Below are 21,233 nucleotides of genomic sequence, written 5' to 3' on the forward strand. Positions count from 1 at the left end.
GTGGGCGAGGCGGGCGGGCGGCGGGGGCGGGCGCGGTGAGGTGGCAGTGGGCCGGGGCGCTGAAGCGACGGCGACAGCGACAGCGCACCACCGCCGCCGACACGGTCGCCACACAGCAGTGAAGAGCAGAGATGGAGGGGCAAGACGCAGAATGGAGCGGGGGTGTGTGACTTTTAAACTCTCCTCGGCGCCGTCACTCGAGGTGGTCACGAGGCCGTCTGGTGCCCGAGCAACATACCCAAAACCCTGGTCGACTTCATCGCCGGCCACGAGCATGTGCACACTGGTGCAGGCGAGACGTGTCTGATACAGGATGTGCTGGATCTCGATGCCACTGAATAGGCACCGGCAAGACACGGTGTCGGGCGACACGGGCGAGGCGTTGCTTGTCGGCGCCGTGGTGCCGAGTCGGCGCGGCCCACTCTCTGCCTATCCACAGCCCGTGTCCACGCAGTATCGCGCACATTTACGTTCGCGCGCCGCACGCTCGCTCGCACGGCTCTGCACCTCGGCGGCGCCCCGACCCAGCCTGGCTCGACGACGCCGAGATGGCTGAGTCAGCGGCGGGTGTGCTCGCGGTAGACAGGCTGCCGACTTTTTTGCGACGCAGCTCTCGCCGCGACTCAGTCCTCGACACGGTCCGCGACTCGGTCCTCGTCGAGGCGAGGGTATAACAGCTGCTCTGGGGAGACCCAGGTCGTGATCATCTAGCATAGTACCAGGACCAGTACCAGTAGCAGCAGCAACAGCAGCAGCACCAGTCGCAGCAGCAGCATCAGCAGCAGCAGCATGTCGTGCCCATCCCACCGTTCCCGCTCCAACCCCGGCGCGATGCGCGTGCCCTCCGTGCCCGTGAGCCCCGCCGCCTGGGCCGAGTCTCACGCCAAGGCGTTCAGCGTGGGCCATGTACGCGCGGCGCCGGACGCGATGGCGCTGCTCGAGAGTGTGCGGGCGCGCCTGGAGCCCGAGTGAGCGCCGTCCCCTGCCCCGAGCCGCAACTGACGCCTAGGTACACCCGCGCCGTGCTGCACGCGTACGCCGGCTCCAAGCTCGCGCGCGGGCGCCCGCCCGCCAGAGTCAACGCAAAGCTCCTCGCCCTCGAGCGGCAGGTGGGCCGCTGCTACAACGCTGCGTCGCTGACTTGGTTGCAGTACCCACTCTACGCGCCGGATTTCGCAGCCGTGCGCACCGCGCTCGACCTCCCGCTGTGCATGATCCTCGGGCCGACGACGCCGGGGTACGACGCGGAGAATCCATTCCACTACGCGCATAGGGGGAGGGTGCCGCCGCCGCCTGCGTACGACGACGGGCTGCCGGGGTACGCTGAGCCGAGTGGGTTGGCCACACTGCCGGGGTATGCGGCGTGAGCGGGCCTCAAGACCTGGCGGATACCTAGCGAGCCTGTTGTACCACCATGTATTCTTGGAAATGGCGGTGGGGGCGGCGCATCGCGTGCTGCGGATGCCACGCCGCTCGACCGGCGCGCCCCCGAACAGGTGGGGTGGGGGATGTGGCACCGCACACACCGCACCGGCACACGCCGGCCCCGGATGTGAATCTGGGGTCTGGCGGGGGATGCGACCGGCGTTCCGGGGATCGAGGTGTACGTCGCTGTGCGTCGCTGCTCACACTGGCGTTGCACTGTGCGCCATAATGTCGCCGGCGTCGAGGAGAAGCTCGTCAGCGAGCGCGAGCTCGAGCTCGTACTACGCCGCGTCGAGCTCGAGCTCGATTGCGGCGAGCAGCGTGCGGCTGCCCTCGGTGAGGCACTCGCCGCGCCGGCGACCCGTGTGCCCGCAGCTCACACCGCAGCCATACACCCCGCGCGTCCGCGGCGCGCCAGACGCCGTCGCGCTGCTCGACAGTGCCCGCGCGCGCGCCGAGCCCGAGTGAGTCGAGTCGGCGGTGTCACTCGCCTTGCCCGGCCTTTGCGCGCACCGACTCACACCGCAGATACGCGCGCGCCGTGCTGCACGCGTACGCCGGCGCCAAGCTCGCACGCGGCCGGCCGCGGGTCAAGGTCAACGCAAAGCTGCTATCCCTCGAGCGGCAGGTGAGTCGCAGTGCAATCTCCGCACCGGGGCTAACGATTGCGTCGCTTCTTCCTGCCCACAGTACCCAGCCTACGCGCCCGACTTTGCCGCGGTCCGCCTCGCGCTCGACCTCCCACTGTGCATGATCCTCGGCCCCCACACGCCGGGGTACGACGCGGATAACCCGTTCCACTATGCGCACCGCGGGCGCGTGCTCCCCCCGCCGGCGTATGACGGGCCGCCGGCGTACGGCGGGGACGGGGACGCGCCGGCGTACGCGCCGTAGCGCATCAGGCTGGACGGACACACACTCTTGGGCTTGGATGATTGATACACGTTGTAGCGAGATGCTCTTGGGACATGGGCCGCAGCGCCGTGGCGCGCGGTGACGGCGTCGGGTGACGCGTATCGGGCGACACGTCTTGGCGACGGGGTTGCAAGCTGACGAGCATGCACCACCTCGGGCCGTGGACGCGCCGGCTCGCGCGTCGACTGACTAGTCGACTGCCCCAGTCGAAGCTGGGGAACACCGGGGCACCGGCCCGGCCTTGGCGCATCTCGGCGCCAAGTTGCCCAGTGCTTGGACTCCCTCCTCCCTTGCCCAACCCCTCGACTGACGTATCCATGCATTGCGTATTGTACAGTGTGCTTGTGCTTGTGTTTGTGTTCTCTGCTATCTCTGTCTGCTGTTGTCTTCGGTCTGCTGATGGTTGCTGTCTGCACTACGGCCTGCCGTCTGCTGCCCTGTGTTCACGGCCTGCCGTCTGTCGTCTCGTTCTACTCTGCCTCGTCGCGCCGCGCCGCGCGCCGCCCCGCCTACGCAGCCACAGCCACGTCGTACACGGGCGGCGCGTCCCCGTCCCCGTACATCGGCGGCGGGCCATGCTCGGCCCAGTACTTGTTCTCGCGCTCCTGCCTCCGCTTCTCGAGGTACTCGATCACCTCTGACGGCGGGAGGTTGTGCTCCTCGCGCACGGAGATGAAGACGTCTGCGAGGGAGAGGGTGGGCATCTGGTGAGTGTGAGCGTCGCTCTTGGCGGTCGACTCGGTGACGTCGGCCCGGCGACTGCCGCCTTTGCACTTTTCACCGCCCATCCCAAGCCAACTCACCTGCGACTCGATGATGAGCAGCTTGGTGTCGATCTTGCGCGCCGAGCGGCCCTTGGCGCGCTTGAGCTCGACGTACGCGTTGACGATGGAGCGGGCGTATCTGGGGGTGGGGTTAGGACGAGGCAAGAGGTTGGGGGGGGAGGGGGGGGGCTGCGGTCGACGGTCGAGCGGAGATGCGGCAGCAGCGTCGTCGGCGTAGCTAGCCCCGACGCCGCTGCTCGCTGCTCGCTGCTATGCCCCGCCCGCTCGGCGCCAGCTCGACGCGCCGCGCCTTCGGCCCCCACGACCCACTCACTCTGGATTCCGCCGGGCCTTCTGCGTGCTGATCGCGCCGATGACGTCCTTGCTCTCCTTGACCGTCTCGGGCTTGATGGCGCGGCGCGCAATCTGCGGCGGGTCGCGGGGTGGTGGTGCCATGGTGTGGGGGCTCGTTGGGGGAGGGCGCGGGGGGGAGGGAGCGCGCGAGGTCGGGCTGTGGTTGAGGCTAGATGATCGCGGTGCTGGTTTCCGTCGTTCGTTGTCTGCTGATGGCGAAGGCGGCCGTCGTCGCCGGTGTCGTGGGTCGTGGTGGCCGGGCCGGGCCTACAAGTACAACTGTCGTGGATGCGGGGCAGCATCCATCGCCAGCGCTCTATATCTATGTCTGCGCGGTCACACAGACAAATGCCAAGGACGGTGCCAAGTCGCGACGACGTAGCGATATGCCGCCGGCTGACGACTGACCCGCTTCTGGGTTTTGCCTGATGCCTGGCTGCCTGCTTTGCTCCTATAGCAGCGCCGGGAATGACGGTGGGCTGGGGACTGCAGCCAGCGTCCAGGGGCTTGGCTAACGTCGTCATCTGGGGCCGCGTCTTGCTTTGGTGCCACGCCCTGAGGTGCCACTCTTCCCCAGGGGCTGCTATTCATTCCCCACCTCCCCCACAGAAGACATGACGCGCCTGCTGCGATGCTCCACCCACAACACCCGTGGAGCGCCCTCCCTATCGCCGCTGGTTGTTGCATGCACCACATACAGAGTAAGCCAAGGCGACGCGCCGAGCTTGGCGTGGGGCCAGGCCAGGCCCGGACGCGATGAGCGATGTGCGAGGTATATATGCTGGGGGGTGGGGAATGCAGCTCGCTTCCTCCCCGCAGTCGCCTCGCTTGGCCGGCGCGGCGGGCTGGGCGAGTGCCGCGCCTCTGGATCGACGCTACGGCTACGGCTGCGACGTCTGTCGTCCCCGCCGCGTTTGGCACGGTCAAACTCTGCGTCTTGGCAGCGGCCAGACTGTGTCCATGGCAACGGCGCGGTGCTGGGGAGCCAGCTTGGCTGGTGGGAGCCATCTGCACCGCTTGTCGTGGCACTGACACTGGCCCCCTCGGCCCTTGGCATCGGCACGGCACCAGCTACGCTGGCGCCGGCGCCGCATCCTACGCAGCTCTGCATATCACAACAGTGCAATGTACAACCATCTATCGATGCTGCGGTGGGCCTATGCGTCGGTCCGGCCTGCGCTAGTCCATTGTCCCTCGGTCGTGTCTCAGTGTCATGTCGTGCGAATCTATCGCGTCCGGGTTCTATGCTGGGCGTGGGGGCCGGCCTGTGGGTGCTTCCTAGCCGCCTCACGCGTGTGTCTTGTCTTGTCGCCTTCTCTCCCTACTCCCTCTTGACCCACACAAAGTCGTCGCCGCACTCCTCGGCCACAGCCTCGGCAGCGGCGTACTCTGGCGGGCTGGCGTCGTCGGCCGACGCGTCGCGCGCAACGTCGTACGCCGGCGGCTCGGACGCGTACGCCGGCGCAGGCGTGTACAGCTTGCGCTCCTCGTGCGCGCGCGCCGCGAGCTGCGCCTCCTGCTGGCGTGCGTACCGCGCCAGGACGTACGACGTGCGCAGCGTGTGCTCCTCGCGCGCTGCCACGAACGCTGCGGCCTGGAGCGGGAGCTGCGGCGTGAGTATGGACACCGGGGTATGCACTCACCCGCCGCTCGAGCGTGCCCAGCTTGAAGTGGATGTAGTCCTTGGACTTTTTGCGCGCCAGCTTGCAGTTGATGTACTCGGACACGACCTGCTGCGCGAACCTGGGGCCAGGTTAGCACGGTGTGGGGGGGGCACGGACCGGCGGGGCGAGGCGCGAGACTGCTCGCATCTTTGCTCGCCTCGTTGCTCGCCTCCTCGCTCGCTCGCTCGTCTTCTCGGGTGGATCTCGCCCGCCACTGCTGGGCGGGCGGCACTTGGCCACCAGCCCCCACCCCCTGCCCCTCCCCTCCCCCATGCACGCACGCCCGCCCAGCCTACTCACAAAAAGTCGTCGAGCGCATGCTGCGTCTCGAGGACAGCGACCACATCATACGAGCTGTTGACGATGCTCGGCCCCGCGGTGATGATGGCGCCCGCGCGGGATTCGCGGCGTTGCTGGCGGTACTCCTTGAACCAGCTCTTCGGGCTCTTGGCCGGCGACGAGCCCGCCGACGCACAGTCTGGTGATGGCGGGCGCGACAGGATCGAGAGGGAGAGGGTCGACGACGACGGCGTGCACTGCTGGTCAGCGGGGCCTGGCAAAGCGACTTACCATGGCCACGGCAGTCGCGGCATTGGTCGAGGTGGCCGAGGCCGCGCTCGAGCGCCGCGGGTGCATGGGCAGTGGCGAGATGCGTGCAACAGCTGCCATGGTGATGAATGAGTGTGGTGTGGAGGGGGACGAGTGAATGTGTGATGAATGCTGCTGGAGGACGTCGAGTTGGAGCCCGCTCGCGGCTTGTTGTAGTCGCCTGTTGTGCTTCTTGCGAGCTCGGGGATGCGGTGCGATGCGATCGTGGCCGTGGCCGGGGAGCGTCGACGCAGGCGCCACTGTCGCTGTGCGTCCTCGTTTGCTTCTGTGACTGTTGTCGTCGGGGGGCGAGACTTGGTGAGGATACAGTGCGTGCTACCTGGGCATGACAATGGACAATGCTGAGAGAGACGAGACGATGGCAGCGGCGAGGACAACGACGAGGTCGAGGTATCTAAGACACGGCCAGTGTTAATTGTACCATACCGGTGTCGCACTACGTCGTTCTGCTCCTCCTCCTCTTGCTGTTCGCTCCTCGCCTCGCACTGGTCTCTGCTCGTGCACAGCTCGGGCCCCGCTAGACAAAGAAAAAGTTGGCGCCTGGCCTGCCTACCTGCATGACAACAGAAAAAAAGTCTCGGGAGATGCGCCAGCTGCGGGGTCATGGCGTCAGCAATGCGACATTGCCACGGGCAGCCAGCGCAGGTAATTGTGCCTGTGACCTTGGGAGGCGTTCCGGCGGGCGGTCGGGCGGGCGGTCGGGCGGGCAGGCAGGCGGCGCTCCTCAAGCCCCACCGCACCCGATAACACGCACCACTCTCGAGCTTGTCGATGCACTAGGCGACGGTGAGCCCTGGTTGCCGGGGTGCCGCCTTGTCTTGCCTTGGCCGAGGAGCGAGAGGCGCGAGGTGGTAATAATACATGGCCGAGTCTCTCCGATGTCGTCGTCGTCGTCGTGGGCATTCCGTCGTAGCCGTCTCTAGTGTCGATGTGATACTTGCTTGGGCCGTGTCAAGTCTTGCCTGTCCGTGAAGACGTATGCGGGGTAAAACGAGGTCATGACCCACCCCCACAGTCCCATTCACACCCACATCCCCGTCATTGTCCGAAACTCACTCTGGCGCCATTGACATTGCTCCCTTTACACTGATCGGGCCAGCGCCGCCGCGCCTCGCTCCCCGGCTACTTGACACGCTGCTCGGCCCTCCGCCCAGCCCACGCAATTACCCATGACAGCCACGATCTGGGGCAGCATGGCGGGGCGGGCCGTGCATGACCAGAGCGACGAGGCGTCGTGCGTCTGCCTACCTGCTTGCCTAGACATGACAAGTCCAAAGATATCTTCTCACCGCGCCGAGGGAACAGGGTACTTACATGGCTGCCGATTGCTTCCGACGCCTGCGCCTGCCCGCACACCGGTCGCTCCAATAATCACCAAAATAATGCGGTGTGCGCGATTCGAACGCGCGAGGGATTGCTCCCATCGGATTTACGCAAAATTTAAGCTTAAGGCCGACTGCATGGACCACTAGCAGAACACCGCAATAGTGATTTTGGGGAATCGGCGTAGGTCGGTGGGGGGCGCAGTCTTTTGAGCGGACAAAGTGCCACTTTGGGGGTTGTAATTGGCCGGCCCTATTCTGGGATTAGGAGCGGGGTGGGTATAGGGGTTGGGGAGGGGGCAGTACGGGGGCAAGGTGTGTTTGGTATGTCTGTTTGGTTTGGGTTGGGTTCGGTTCATTTGTTTATACTCAGACCAAGGAGGATCCCGTGAGAGACCGGCCAGGGTCGTGCAACGCCCTGCCACGGTGGACAGTAGAGCTGGAGTGTAGGGGGGTTTATACTCAGACACAGAGAGGCCCTCGTGAGAGAGCGGCAAAGGTCGTGCAACGCCCCGCCACGTAGGACGGTAGAGCTGGAGTGTGAGTGGATGGTAGTGGATGGTGGCGGTGCAAGAGGATGGGACGGGATGGGGCGGGGGCGGGTGGCGAGGTGGGAAGCATCGTGGGTGGCGAGGGCGGTGAGTAGAGTTGGTGCAGCAGGGGTGGGGTAGCGCTGGACAAGGAGAGGGCGGTGTGGGTGGGGTGGGCTAGGTCGATGTCGAGGAGGGGTGTTGTCGAGAGTGAGTGATGTTGGGTTGGAGGGGTCAGAGGTCAGGCGGTGAGCTTTACATCAGCGTTCTGGCTCGCACCGCCCGCGACGTGGAGGGCGTGGGACGGGCTTTGCGGGGCGTGGAGCGGCGTGGGAGTGTGCGAGGGCGGCGCGGCGAGCGGCAGCGACGACGATGAGTTGGATGGTGTGCACACAAAACACAGATGGTTCGCCACGCCACGCCCATCTTCTGCCTGGATCGGCCTCCTCGCGCCTCGTGGCCTGCGGAGCTCCGGCGCTCCGGCCGTCTTAAGCAGATTGCCACGTGGGGAGGGATGGTCGAGTACGTCGAGTACTTCAAGGATCGAGGATCGAGTACGTTGGATGCAAGCTGCATGGTAGCAGTCGATCACGTTCAGCCTGGGAGAACGGCCGACTGCGCCGTGGCTCGAAACGAGGCAGCGGGCAAGTGACCCACTCTCCCCCACTCATTCCAATTGACACGGCTCCCGCACCCAACGCCGGGTACTTGGCCCCATTTGGTTGCCCATTCCGCATAACAGCCACGATCTTCTCGCCGGGGGTGCATGCGCAGATCGCCAGAGATCGACCATTGTATGCGAGCTTTGTGCGCCGAGCACGGGCGTGGTATGCTGCAGGCTGGTGCTGAGGGTCGAGTGCGGTGGCCCCAGAAAGTCGATTTGGCCGTCGGCGGTTTGGTGGGGACCGAGGCGGGGATGGCATTGCCGAAGCGACTGCCGGGGCCATGAAGAGACGATGCATTGCTTGGGGGAGGCCGTCGAGTACGAGGCATTCGCCGGACTAAAGTTTTACTTGGACCTGGTTAGTACCACTGTTAGTTGTTCCTCTCCCCCTCGGTCCGCCATTAGCGCACCCGCCCATCTATCTAATCTCGCCTCTGCAGCGTCAATGAAAGTCACAATAACATTTCAAAACTATCTGGCTGCAGCTACACTGCTGCAGCCTGGCCCTGCGGCCTCCAGCTCACGATACACCGACATGTGAGAAAGCTCTCGTCTTGGGCGGGCTGGGAAACGGCGGGGGGTGGCGCGGTGGCGGCGGGGCGTCTGGCGCGGTGCGGCATCTGGCTCGGGGCGGTGCGTGGTATTCAAACAGGCTGGGCCACGACGGTCGTGACGATTCCAGAGGGTGCGGCTCCCTCAATCCTTGTACTCCTCAAACTCGGGGATGTGCACGCTCGACCGGTCGTCGCGGTAGACGACGTAGCTGGTCGAGGGGACGGACGTCTGCGAGCTCGCGTACGACGAGTTGCGGCGGGCCTCTGCGCGCCTGGCGGCCTTTTCGTTGTCGCGGGCGATGAGCTCGTCGAGGATGATGCTGCGGGGGTATGCGTTCTCTTCGCGGACCGTCTCGAACGCGCGCACGAGCTTGCGGTGGGGGAGGAGCTCGATCTGCGACTCGAGGATGGCGAGCTTGTGCGCGATGGCCTTGGGGCTCTTTCCCTTTGCCTTCTTGGCGGCGACGTACGCGCTGATGACTTCGTGGACGTAGCGGTAGTCGTCCATTGCGAGGCGGGTGCGGAACGCCTTGAGGACGTCTGCGGCGACGCGGATCTCGGCCGGGTCGGGCGCGGCGAGCGAGAGGGAGGGCGACTCGGCGGGCGCGCGGGGAGCAAAGTGGATGTCGACGGCGCGCTCGAGGCCGTCAATGGTCGCGTTTGGGTTGGACGGCATCGGGGGCGTGGCGGGCGGTGCGGTCGAGGCGGTGGTGGTCGTCGCTGAGGACAGGGTACGCGGCGCCGTGGGAGCTGGCGGTGAGGGTGGTGCGGGCGAGGTGGGAGTTGGCACGGTAATGGTGAGTGGGACGTGTTAGATACGTCAGGTGAGTCGGGGGCGGAGGAACGTGGGTGGAGAGAGGGGGGAGGAGGAGGCGAGGTCGTTGTTGTTATGTAGATGTTGTTGGCTGGCGCTGCGGAGGACGGAAGACGGTCGTCTCGGTTCCGGATGTGATGGTGGTTGACTCGGCTACGTCCCCCTCGACTGTTATATCCCTGTTCACATTCCCATTCCTGCGGGCAGCTGATATCGCGCTTAGTAACGGTTACGCGTCTACCAAGGCAAAGGCGAGCGAAGCCGAGCGAGCAGCGAGCGAGCGACGCGCAACGGAGCAGCGACACGGGCATCCCCGCCTACTCGGCACGGGTACTGACAAAGAGGCAAGAGACAAATGTGCGTTGTTATCGCCGGAGGGAGGGGGGCCAGTTCGGAGCGAGAATGCGAGCCCAGGTAGCAGAGCAGAGGGCAATCGCCACGGTCCAGTCAGTCCCTGTCAGTCGTGCACCCTGGTTGCCCGCCGCCTCTAATGCGGCGCGGGCAGAGCAAGACAGCCAGCCCCCATCTAATTCAATAGCCGCCCGCTTGGCTCGCTTCGAGCGTCCAGCTCCCCCCGCAGACGTCGGAGCGAGATGCAGTGGGAATTTTCGACACAAGAAACGTTTCATAGTGTGGGCCACGTCAGCGTCAGTGCACAACGTTTGTGGCTGCTGCCGGAAATCGGATTGGCCTGCACCTGCCCTGCTGCACTTGCACGCGCCTCGCTGTCTCGACGCGTGCAAGTCGTCGCAAGCAGGTCGGCCCTCGGCCTGTCGATGCACGGCGCGTAAGCGCTGCTCGAAGCGTCGTGATCGATCACGCCGCCTGCCTCCCTTTCCCCGCCATTCACCGGCGCCTGCGACGGCCATTCTGGGCGACGGACAGCGCCCACAGCTGAGCAATACAGCGTTGGTGACCCCGGCGCCGGAATACCGCCTGTGCACGGTCGCAGCAGGCAATGACAAGCGCCGCATTGATGACCTAAGCCGCAGTGTCGCACAAATCCGTCGATCGACAAGGACGATCGATTTCCGCGGTGATTACAAAATTGTTGACGGGGAAAGGGTGGGCCAGCATCTCGGAGCGAGATGTCGGAGAGCACTGCGCAGAGCACCACCTGCGCAGCAAGGCTCCAGTCAGTCGTCATCTCGACACTGTGCATACCACCATCCTCGACGCTTGCAGTGCTGCAATACTCGCCGACATCGCTACATGAGCATACGCCGCACGGCACGGCTACACGGCGCCGCACACGCGTCGCGGCGACTAGCGCGACGAGCAGCCGCGCCGGCGTCGTAGCGCCAGCGCCAAGTGCCTGCCTGCAGTCCCCGGCTTCATTCCTCATTCCCCTCTCCGCTTGACTTCCTCGCGATAACCGTACATCCTCATCCTCGGCATACAACAGTCTATTTTCATATCCTCGCGACTCGGCGCCGCCGGAGCGAGCGGGCCGCCGCGCGACGCGCGTCCGGCTCAGCGTGGGGCTCGACGACCGTCTCAGGCGGCGGGAGTTCTCCGCCGGCGCGAAATCGGCTGGAGCGGGGTTGCGGTCCGCGGATGTGCAGTCCGCCCGGCGTCGGCCCCGGGCTAACTCGGAGCCAGCGTGTTGTTCTCTTTGTCTTGTCGTTTGTCCCGGCCCCTCCCACGGCTATCTCTTCAGAAACCAGCTCTCGAGCGGCTCCTCCACAAACGGGCACATGCACTCGAGCACGTACCCCGGCGGCAAGCCCTCCACCGGCACGGCGCAGAGCGCGCACTCGTAGCTCGGGGGGCAGGGGGCGTACGGCGGCGGCGGGACGAGGACGAGCTCGACGTCGGCCGCGAGGCCGAGGCTGCGGCGCGTGACGCGCTCGACCAGCGCGTCCTCGGCGCGCGCGCGCTCCAGCCGCGTCATGAGCCGCGTGATCACAAAGCTCGAGCGCAGGCCGTACTCCTGCCGCACGGAGACGAAGGCCGGCGCCTGGGTGAGGTAGGGCATCTGAGTGTGTCAGCTGAGGTTGGGGTTTGGATGCCCGGTGCGTGCGTAGGCCGAGGCGGGGTCTGCGGCGGCCTCCATCGCGGGCACAAACGGCCCACGGGAGTCCCCACAGCCCACAAACACAGCCCACGGCCACTGGCGCTCCCACTCACTCTGCGCTCGAGGACGGCGAGCTTGAAGTTGATCTCCTCGAGGCTGCGCCCGCGCTCGCGCTTGGCGCGGACGTAGGTGCGGAGGATGTCGAGCGCGCAGCTGGCGTGGGTCAGCTACTGTTGGTGGAAGTGGGCCCGGCGCCGCACTCACCTTGGGTCGCCCGCGCCCTCGGCCCCCAGGGCGGACAGCACGCCGTCACCAGTCGTGAGGTTGACGCCGCCGCGCGCGCTGTACGTGCTGCTGGCGCTGCTCGCGGGCTGCGAGTCGCGCGAGTCGCGGCGAAAGCTGGCAAACAGCGTTGGTGCCATTGTGGTTGTGCGTGTACAGAGACAAACAGAAGCAAGTGAGCGGTTAGAATGCACAGTCAATAAAGCCAGAGCTGCCTATGCCCAGCCAGTATCGCCGCCTGCGTTGTTGTCAGCGGCGGGGGGATGAGCCAACGTGGTCTTTATAAGTGGCCGACGGAGCCTCCGCAGCCCGCGGCCCGCGGCCGCCAGCGCGCGCCGGGTCCCAAACATCCGGCGGTGGAGGGGGGCCATTTGTCGCCGGGTGTGCAGCCGCAGCTATTTGCAAGCACTGCCTGTGCGCGCCTGCTCTCCCCGCAGAGCGCTCGGCGGGCCCGATACAGCGCAAAGAAAAATGCAAAGCCAGAGTGGCTGCGGACACACACCCGATCGGATCAGTCACCACCGATTTGTGGCTTTGCAAACTCGGCTTAGCTTCGGCTTATCTCGCCTCGCCCTCGCTCCCAGCCAGCCTCCACATGGCTAGTCAGGTCCAACGTGCAATCTCCTGCCCTCCACCAGCGGTTTGTGGCAAGTCACAAGCACACAGGGGGGGTGGACACAGGGTCGTCGCAGGGTGGGAAGAGCACGGCGATTAGGGGCCTCTCGGACCCCGGACCGTCCGCTGTCCGAGGGCGCTGGCCACTGTACGCTTGCGGCCCAGCGGCCGCTGCCGGCGGCGAGTGAGGCCGCCGGCAAGTGCGGTTGTGTGGGCTTGCTCGCGTGTATGCATGCGTGCTGGTGCGAGGGAGGCTGCGGTCGACCAGTGTTGGTGCCATTGAGTCGCGGAGGGAGGTGGCAAACGTGGCAAACGTGGCGGGTGGCGGGAAGCCCTCCATCGCCTGCCCCATGGCGTGCTCGGCGATGCGGATCCGACTACTCGACAAGTGGAGGACGCCCACCATCACTCGGGAATAATCCTCCGCGCTACGAAGAGGCATTTGCCAACGGCCCGAGGACACGGGTATGCTGGAGCAGCAGGTGACTGTGTGATCGGGCATGTGCGCTCCACACCCTCCACCCTCCACTGCCTCCACCTCCACGGGTCCGCCCGCGGGGCTTCGGAGCCTTCGGATGTCAGCCTCTCGGCGGCCCGAGCCGGGGTGAGTGACGGAGTACCACGGGGAGGCGTTGGTCCGCCCACGCGGGGCAGTGGCATTCCGGCCCTTTGCTGCATGGAGCATCCTCGAGGATCTTCGGCCGGCTGCGTCAACTGACCATCTGCGACACGCCGAGATTAGCAATGCCCCCTCCGGGTCGTCGGGCACCCGCCGCCGTCTGGCACGGGTGGTGGCATCGCAAGGTACGCTGCGCTGGCCCTAGATTGTGGGCCGGCCCGAGCTCGTGGTCAGGACATGTGGGCGGCCCGATATCGCCGAGGTGTGTGGGCTGTCGTCTGTGCAACTCTGTGGGCTGTCTGCTGTGCAACTCCTAACGGTGGCAGGTGTCGCCTTTGGCACTAGGTGTTGGGAATGAGGCGGGCGATTTGATCCCCGGGAAACCCGCGACTCGAGGTTCCGGATGCCACCCAACCCGATGCAAGCGTGCGTGCTGGGCCGCCGTACACTTGCTGTCGGGGCCAAGACTGGGTCTTGCAAATCCAGCGTGCGGGACCAGTTGGCCAGTTGACTCGTGGAGAACACCGGCAACACCTCGCCGGCTGGTGCTGTATCGCCCGCCACTCGGAGGCATTGCCACTCGCCACCTACACGGCCCACCGCGACACAGTCCACCACACCCGACCAACCCACGACCGACACCTCAAACACATCCACATGCATATCCCCCCCTCCACCCGGACCCTCCTCGGTCCGTTCTCCGAGCCCACACACGCGCTTGACGCCAAGCACCCAACCGACAGCGACACCTGAACCGATCGCGGACGGTTTGCCCCCGCTCGGAGGGCACCGAAGCAACCTTCCGAAGCGCGCCTCGCCTCGCCACATCGCATATCGGCACCGCACCGCCGGACTGCTCGCACTCGGCACGCAGGCCGGCTCGTGTCGGATACCCGCTGCCTGGGCCCTGGCGTGTGCCAGTCGCGTGTCGTGGCGTGGGAGGCCGGGTTCGCCACGGGATAACCGTCCGAGTGAGCGAACGTGGCGGAGTGGCCGGGTGCTGCGGCGCCGTCGTGCATCGCTGGGTGGTGCATAATTTTTTGTCGGTGCGCGAGGATGCAGGAGGGATTTGGTTGGGGTGTACGAGACTGCAAGAGGGAGCGAGAGGCGGCGTGTTTGGACGGGGCGGGGCGAATCGCGCGCGGTGGCGTGGCTGGCCACGTTTCTCGCACAGTCGCCGATGCGCCGATGCGCAGCGGACAACCGCGCGGAGGTGGGAGACTCGTACATTCTGAAATAGAGGACCGCTGCTAGCGTAGACGGGGCACATAGAACAAACATCGCATGGAGAGCACAGTATTAAAGGTTACAGTAAAACAAGACATGGGTTATTCCCTCTCTGAAGGCTCGGCGGGCACCTCGCTCGGCTCCCCCTCCCTTGGGTCCTTCTCCGCGTCCTTCTCGACGCACTCGTCGTCCACGTCCATCCCCTCGTCCATGTCCCCGCTCGAACTCTCGTAGCTCGGCACGTCGGGGAGATATGGCGGCGCGGGCTCCTCGAGCCCGGGGGTCGCGATCGTCGTCGGCGTCGCCGACGTCGAGGGCGACAGGGCGAGGCGGGACGGGGGAAGCTCGTACTCGCGCCGAATGTAGTGGAATGCAGCTGAGAGGCGGGGGAACTGGGGTCAGGTGGTTCCGGCCGGGGACTTAGACTTACGTCGCGCTCGAGGCTCAGCAGCTTGTCGTCGATGTACGTCTTGCTCTTGCCCTTCATCTGCTTGAGCTCGACGTAACGCGTGAGCACGGCGAGTGTCCACCTGCGCGGGGTTAATACAAATACGGAGGAGGCGACCCACCGTGGACTCGTAAATGCCCGGTTGGTGCTCAGCGCGCACGACACGTCAAAGCTCGACTTGACCGTGTCGGCGCCGTGCGACTGGATATCAGTGCGAGCCGGAGCGGGGGACGTACAAGAATTACAGAGGCGCGTACCGCCCGTCGCGACGTCTCGAACGGCATGCTAATGGGGAGCGAGAAACGCATGTGCGTTGATTTGGCAGAGAGCAAGGCGTGGCGGGAAGATAAAGCCCAGGTCGTCGACTGGTGGCGGCGGGATTTGCGGACACAATCGATGGCCCCTCAACCGGGAATGCAAGGGTTGCTACTGCAACTGGAATGACGCAGTGGATACGAGTCCAAAGGATGGGGAGTCGAGCGAGGAGGGCGCCAACGACGCCTAAATACGTCCTTGCTCGCCACTTGGTCCAGGTAACGCCGTACGCAAGTCCTTGTGGTCGGGCTTGGCTAGCCCCGAGCGAGGTCTCTCTCCGGCTCTGTGGAGGCGGACTGTGGAGGCGGACGCCAGTGTTATTGTCATGCGTGCGGAGGCCGCAACTCCAAATGCCCGTGGTCACAAGGGACAATCATGCCGGGTATCGGAGCATCGGCGGTGCATCCTCCACCCATCCTCCACCCGCGCGCGTCCAAGCATAGGTCGCGCAGGTCGCGCCGGTCGCGAACGCATCCCATCATTCCCGGCCCTCGCTTGCCTGCTCCTGCCCCCTAGCAGGTCGCATCCGCTCGCTCGCGCCACCGAGTCGCGCCGAGGAAACCTGCCGAAGTGGCACTGTGCGGGCGGGCGGGTGCAATTTCCCGACGATTCCCCGCGTACCACTGTAGCCTCGTCGCCACGACCGCAGCATTCGACCGCTGTCCACTCTTTCGCTCTCATCTCAACGCCGACCGATGCGGGGCTGTTCACGTGCGCCTTCTCAAGCCCGCACACGCGGGGGAGTGGAGTTGTTCGGGCGGGCTTGTGCTGCGCTGCGGGGGTGGACGACGGGCTGTCGATAGCCGGCTCCGACGGGGCTCCCGGTGGAATGACGAGGTGAGGTGGACACGCTTACATTGATTGACTCGACGCTACACTCGGCGCTACACTCTGCTCTGACTAATACACTGTGTACAAATCTACAACTGTTTCTTCTTCCTCTCCTAGTTGGCGCCCAGTCGCGGCCTGTCACCGCCTCAGCATTGCCCTCGCACCCCGCCCCGCAGCCACGCCAACACTCACGCCTTGGCCGGCCGGCCGACGGCCTCCTCCCTCACGCCCTCCTCGCGCTCGTATACTGGCGGCTCGTACTCGACCGGCGCGGGCAGCGCGCACGCGTACAGCGGCGGCGTGAGCGTGTACGGCGGGGGCGGGAGCACCTCGGTCGCCTGGACCTGCTCTGCCTCTGCGGCGGCCTCGGCCTCGATCAGCGCGCGGCGCTGCGCCGAGCGGATGACGCGCGCCAGCACCGTGCTCGGCTTGAGGCGGAACTCTGATCGCACCGAGACGAAGGCGGTCGCGACTTGGGCCAGCTGGGCTTGTTAGCTTGCGTGTACTGCTGCGTCGACGGCACCACTCACCCGCCCGGGATTCCGCTCCCGCATCGCCCCCCACACGGCCCGCTCAATGTCGGCGAGCTTGAAGCTGACCTCCTCCTTTGACCGCCCGTGCTGCAGCTTTGTCTGCACGTAAGACTTGATGACATTGCGGGTGTACCTGGTGGCGGAGTTAGCGCGTCGATAAGGGGCGCCCAGCGCAGCCGGTTCACATCAGCCTGTTGTGCTCACCTCGCGTCGGTCAAGGCGCGGTCGGTACTGAGCGCGACGAGGACCTCGGTGGCCGTGCGCACTGAGCAGTCGTTTTCGGGGGTGGGTGCGCTTGGGGACCGCTGCCGCCGCGACGTCGTGGGCGACACTGGCGCTGAGGGCGAGGTCTGCGCGGTGAGGCCAAAGTCGACGGCCTTGACCTGCACCTCGTCGCGGACCTTCTGGAAGAGGGGCACTGCGCGAGCGCGAAAGTTGCGCATCTCGAGCATGGGGGGCGGAGGTGGTCGTGAGGTAGAGGGAGAAACGTCGTGAGGTAGAGAGCAGTCGAGAGGTGGACGAGGTGCACTTGGCAGTTGTCGTTGTTGTTGCACTGGGTCGATGTCGATGCGATGGCGAGTGAGCAGCGTCGTCGTCTGGTAGTCGCAGTCTAGTGTAGTCGACGTGAGCCGGCGCGTGATACGAGTACGACACGACCACCTGATCAGTGATATTAGTATGCATCGTCTTTGGGTCGCAGCCCGCAGCCGACAGAACGACGACGTTGTCCGTTAGATTCGAGGTGCTCGAGAGCTCGTCTTGTCCTGAGCAAGTTACGCCTTCGTGCCGACTTTTGGCCGCCAAACCGTCGTGCGTGCCGCGTGCCCTAGAATCGGGGCCGCAGCCAGCGCAGTGAGCACGCAGCAGCTAGCAGCCAGCAGCGTCGAAACAATGCATAAAAGACTAAATCACCATGACGCATATACGCGAGCCGAGGGCCGCGGCCGCGCGGACTGCGCAGGTCAACGGTGGCAGGCAGATTTATTTTCTCATGGCATGACGACATGGCGCCCGTCCCGAAGCTCGAAACTCGTCGGACAGTCGGACACTCGTCGCCCAGGCAGGCAGTCAGTCACGAGCAGGCAAGCATCGCAATGGCCTGGTCATGGATCTCTCGCTGCACTGCATATCTAGGTACGAGGCGACGCGGGCTGACGCGAGCCCAGACGAGCAGACCGCTCGCTGCCCACAGATCTGGCTGGAATCTGTGTCGGGTCGCTGGATCTGCAACCCCCGGGGGCACATCATCATCATTGCATCCGAGAGGGCAGGCAGGTACAATGCTGCGGTTCTTGGCTCCAGAGTCGTACCTGCACGCCAGCATGTCGTCAGACGCCGCTCGAGATAGCTGCGCAAAGGTGCGGGGGCATGTATCGCGGATCGGAACGACATCGGAGAGGCTGCAGCTGCAGTCGGGGCAGCAGCAGCAGCAGTCGCCACCCCGTGTCGGGTGCGGGCAGACGGGCAGACGCACGCCACCGGCCGCTGGGCGGGTTGTAAGTGCTGCCGGCTGAGCAGCTGACTAGCGCCAAAGAGTGGCCTCGTTTGTTGACAACAATCACCTGCTGCACAAATAGGCGAGACCTACGCAGGCACCTCGTCTTGGACTCGGGTCTTATCGGTGTCCTTGGCGGCTGTACCGGGCCAGCAAGAGCAGTTGGCGGCGCCGTGGGAGACCTGCAGCGACCACGACCGCTTGGCCTTCTATCTACAGACGGCCCCTGTTCCTCTCACTCTTTCTCTTCTTCTCATCCACCACGGCAATCACGGCTTCTGCCAACTCCAACTCGTCTCTGCTCAACCATCTTCTGACAGACTGCATACGGCGACGGCTCTGGCTCTATTACATAACTGCTGACACACTCACACACGACTGGGGTCACTCTAGTGCTTCTCACTCAGCCCAGCCGGCGAGATGGGCAGGGCCGGCAACGGCTTGCCACCGCCCATGAACTGGGACCACATGGCGTCTTCGGGCTTGACGCCACTCGTTGTTGCCGTCGCCGTGCACTGGGCATAGGTCGGCGGCTGGGGTCGCGGCGGCTGGATGAGCGGCTGGTTCCAGCGCGCCCACGCCGAGAGCTGCGGGCGCGGGATGAGCGCCTGGTCCAGCAGGCCGAACTGCTGGCGAACGTGGTGGAACGTTGGCTCCCAGTGCTCGCCGGCCTGGTGGGGTCAGCGAATGGCGAGGCGAGCAGCCCGGACGGCGCAACTTACCTGCCGCTCGAGCATGGTCAACTTTGCATTGACATACTCGCGCCCGAGGCCGCGCTTGTCGGCCTTCTTGAGCTTGATCTCGACGTACGCGTGCACGACGGCGCGCGCGTACACGGGGTCGGTGACTGCCCTAGTGCTCTGCAGCTCGCACAGGGCCTCGTGCGCGAGCATGCCCATGTATGTGGACGGCAGCGTGAACGGGTGGTAGAGCTTTGGCCGGGGGTCGGTGTAACGGTAGCGCTGGTGGGGCGTGTTAGAAACAGAAGACGAGCAAAGGGAGATACGTGCCGGGTCGTCGTCGAGCGACGGCTTTCTTGGAGTCTTGGAGAGCCACATTGTGGTCGTGGTCGCGGGTGGGTGGTCGTGGGCGGTGGTGGAGGGGACACGAGTGGCAGACGGAGGGGAGACGAGGACTGAGGTGGCTGGGAACGAGGGAAACGTCGATGGGAGGGGATACTAAGTCGTCGAGCGACGAGTCTATAGCCGCAGCGCAGCAGCACAGCGCCACCAGATAGCTGGTGGCACGGCAGACGTCTCCAGTGGCCGCGGCTACGTCGGTGTTGTCAGACCGTGGCCAGACCGCAGGCACGGTGTCTGGAGTATAAGCATAGTCGCCCCCCGTGGGCCGCTGCGGATATCAACTCAATCCAGGCGCGCGTCTGGATGCAGGGGCTGCATGTTATCTGGAGCCTGGCTTGGCGGGCCGGCAGGGAGCTGGCACCGGTGCACCTGGTGGCTATCAGTCGCGATCATCGGCACGGCGTCCTGGCCCGCCACCCTCCCCTGCGAGCGGAGCACCCGATGCCGCGCCCGCCCACACCACCGCCAGCTCCAGCCTGCAGTTCCCAGGAGATAGCGCGGCCTGGCCACCGCGCCGTGCACTGCATGATGTGTGCGGGTATGCATGCGGGGTCGGTGAAAAAGTCAGGACGATCAGTGTGGTCATCAGTCGGTCAGCCGAGCCACCGAGCCGCCTCCACTCACACGACCAGTGGTACCTAGCTACATGCAATGCTATTCGGTGTATACAACGCGAGCGGGGCTCGAGAGTCAATCTATGCAGGGGGTATCTGTTTGTGTGCGCGTGCGCGATCGTCACAGTCGTGCGCGGGGGTCAAAGTTCGTGTGGGTCGTGTGAGTCGAGCGAGGTGAGGTTTGAGCTCGGGGTGAGGGCTGCAGGTCGCAGCACAGGGCACAAGCGCGCGCCCTACGACGGACTGGGATGAGGGGGCCCATGACTCTGCCTTGGCGTGTCCCAATCGGGCACGCACTGCTGTGGCCCGAGCATGGTCGACTTGATAGGCCGGAGGGGGAGCTTGTGGTGCGCGCGCACGGTGCGGAACGTGGGCGAGAGCGCTGGGAACTGGGCGCTGTCAGCGGGGTGTGCGGCGGGCGGGGCGGGGCGGGGTGTGGGGGATGCGAGGGGCGGGGTGGTGTGGGTGCGGGGATGGGAGAGGCGCGACGAGGCATGGAGAAGCGGATGGACGAGGAGGTGGGCCGCGAGTGGGGAGCACAGCAGATGCAGCTCGCGCTCGCGCTGCCCGCGATCACCCGTCCCGAGGCCACCCAGACCCACACCCTCGCCACCAGCAGCAGTGCTCCGGTCGTCGCCGCACCTCCACATGTGCATGCCGCACGATCTGCGAGCCGCACATTCCTCGATCCCCGGCCACCATTCCGGCAGCACTCACCTGGCTCTCGAGCACGAGCAGCTTGTTGCCCACGTCCTCGACCTTGAGGCCCTGCTCAAACTTGCGCTCGACGTAGCTCTCGAGCACGAGCTGGGCGAATGTTGGGTCGCCGCGGGCGCGCGGCGAGCGGAGGGACATTGCGACGCGTGACGAGTCGGGCGAGGACAGCGGTGACGAGGCCGAGGGTGGATATGACGGGGTCGGTGACGAGGCCGATGCGTTGGCGGATGCGCTGCACGCTGCGTTGGCCTCCTGCGCCTTGGACTTTGCGGCGAGCGTCGTGGCGTGGGCGCGCCGAAGGAGGATGGACATGGCGCCGGGTTGGAGGGTGGTTGTGCTGGGGTGGGGACAGTGCCGCCGGTAGTGGGGGGCGGGGAGAGGCGGTCGCAAGCGAGGGTTGGGTGATGGCGAGGACGATGGGAGTGGAAGCACGTCCGGCCTTGCTTTTAATGTGTTGTTGTTGGCGCTGGATGAGCAGCGCGTAAAGGACGAGGCAGTGGGAACAATGCAAGAAGCACCAAGACTAGTTGGAATGATATCGAGTCAGTCGAGGCGTCGTTGGTTGTCGCCGGTTTCACATGTCTGGCTGGATATGAGAGGGAATAAGGGCGTAGGCGTACTCGGCATTCTAGCGACCGCGCGGCGGGGCTGGGCGGGTGGGCAGAGGAGGCCAAGCGAGTCAGTAGGCGTCAGGAGGCGTCAGCGGCAGCGTCAGAGGGAGGGAGAGGTCAGTCGTCGTCGAATGGGCGTGTGGCGGGAAATGGCAGGAACGTGGCTCATGAAAATGCGGGGTCGGCACTTTTCGCCGATCCGGCCAAGACCG

The 21,233-nt window shown here is 65.4% G+C and overlaps 10 protein-coding genes across 10 annotated transcripts; 2 read left to right on the forward strand and 8 right to left on the reverse strand.

The window, feature by feature from the left end:
* Positions 1–789: 789 nt before the first annotated feature.
* Q8F55_008298 (uncharacterized protein) lies at positions 790–1,367 on the forward strand (the record flags this gene model as incomplete). Its single annotated transcript, XM_069356695.1, has 3 exons — positions 790–968; positions 1,010–1,109; positions 1,152–1,367. 3 exons carry the CDS (start codon positions 790–792, stop codon positions 1,365–1,367), a joined length of 495 nt encoding a protein of 164 aa, XP_069206536.1.
* Positions 1,368–1,653: 286 nt separating this feature from the next.
* Positions 1,654–2,319, forward strand: Q8F55_008299 (uncharacterized protein; the record flags this gene model as incomplete). Its single annotated transcript, XM_069356696.1, has 4 exons — positions 1,654–1,761; positions 1,813–1,889; positions 1,954–2,053; positions 2,116–2,319. The coding sequence occupies 4 exons, from the start codon at positions 1,654–1,656 to the stop codon at positions 2,317–2,319; spliced, it is 489 nt and encodes a 162-aa protein (XP_069206537.1).
* Positions 2,320–2,849: 530 nt separating this feature from the next.
* Q8F55_008300 (uncharacterized protein) lies at positions 2,850–3,560 on the reverse strand (the record flags this gene model as incomplete). Its single annotated transcript, XM_069356697.1, has 2 exons — positions 2,850–3,243; positions 3,439–3,560. 2 exons carry the CDS (start codon positions 3,558–3,560, stop codon positions 2,850–2,852), a joined length of 516 nt encoding a protein of 171 aa, XP_069206538.1.
* A 1,219-nt stretch (positions 3,561–4,779) lies between these two features.
* On the reverse strand, positions 4,780–5,791 carry Q8F55_008301 (uncharacterized protein; the record flags this gene model as incomplete). The annotated part of the gene is made up of 4 exons (XM_069356698.1): positions 4,780–5,064; positions 5,102–5,201; positions 5,423–5,658; positions 5,693–5,791. 4 exons carry the CDS (start codon positions 5,789–5,791, stop codon positions 4,780–4,782), a joined length of 720 nt encoding a protein of 239 aa, XP_069206539.1.
* Positions 5,792–8,943: 3,152 nt separating this feature from the next.
* Positions 8,944–9,477, reverse strand: Q8F55_008302 (uncharacterized protein; the record flags this gene model as incomplete). Its single annotated transcript, XM_069356699.1, has 1 exon — positions 8,944–9,477. One exon carries the CDS (start codon positions 9,475–9,477, stop codon positions 8,944–8,946), a length of 534 nt encoding a protein of 177 aa, XP_069206540.1.
* A 1,786-nt stretch (positions 9,478–11,263) lies between these two features.
* On the reverse strand, positions 11,264–12,054 carry Q8F55_008303 (uncharacterized protein; the record flags this gene model as incomplete). Its single annotated transcript, XM_069356700.1, has 3 exons — positions 11,264–11,593; positions 11,746–11,845; positions 11,897–12,054. 3 exons carry the CDS (start codon positions 12,052–12,054, stop codon positions 11,264–11,266), a joined length of 588 nt encoding a protein of 195 aa, XP_069206541.1.
* A 2,422-nt stretch (positions 12,055–14,476) lies between these two features.
* On the reverse strand, positions 14,477–15,131 carry Q8F55_008304 (uncharacterized protein; the record flags this gene model as incomplete). Its single annotated transcript, XM_069356701.1, has 4 exons — positions 14,477–14,767; positions 14,806–14,905; positions 14,945–15,024; positions 15,081–15,131. The coding sequence occupies 4 exons, from the start codon at positions 15,129–15,131 to the stop codon at positions 14,477–14,479; spliced, it is 522 nt and encodes a 173-aa protein (XP_069206542.1).
* Positions 15,132–16,082: 951 nt separating this feature from the next.
* Q8F55_008305 (uncharacterized protein) lies at positions 16,083–16,954 on the reverse strand (the record flags this gene model as incomplete). The annotated part of the gene is made up of 4 exons (XM_069356702.1): positions 16,083–16,104; positions 16,162–16,451; positions 16,500–16,635; positions 16,707–16,954. The coding sequence occupies 4 exons, from the start codon at positions 16,952–16,954 to the stop codon at positions 16,083–16,085; spliced, it is 696 nt and encodes a 231-aa protein (XP_069206543.1).
* A 1,432-nt stretch (positions 16,955–18,386) lies between these two features.
* On the reverse strand, positions 18,387–19,055 carry Q8F55_008306 (uncharacterized protein; the record flags this gene model as incomplete). The annotated part of the gene is made up of 2 exons (XM_069356703.1): positions 18,387–18,668; positions 18,720–19,055. The coding sequence occupies 2 exons, from the start codon at positions 19,053–19,055 to the stop codon at positions 18,387–18,389; spliced, it is 618 nt and encodes a 205-aa protein (XP_069206544.1).
* An 871-nt stretch (positions 19,056–19,926) lies between these two features.
* On the reverse strand, positions 19,927–20,722 carry Q8F55_008307 (uncharacterized protein; the record flags this gene model as incomplete). Its single annotated transcript, XM_069356704.1, has 2 exons — positions 19,927–20,082; positions 20,411–20,722. The coding sequence occupies 2 exons, from the start codon at positions 20,720–20,722 to the stop codon at positions 19,927–19,929; spliced, it is 468 nt and encodes a 155-aa protein (XP_069206545.1).
* Between the last annotated feature and the right edge of the window lie 511 nt (positions 20,723–21,233).

This window comes from Vanrija albida (genome assembly GCF_041260175.1).
Source record: "Vanrija albida strain AlHP1 chromosome Unknown contig_6, whole genome shotgun sequence".
In the NCBI taxonomy this organism is placed as follows: domain Eukaryota; kingdom Fungi; phylum Basidiomycota; class Tremellomycetes; order Trichosporonales; family Trichosporonaceae; genus Vanrija; species Vanrija albida.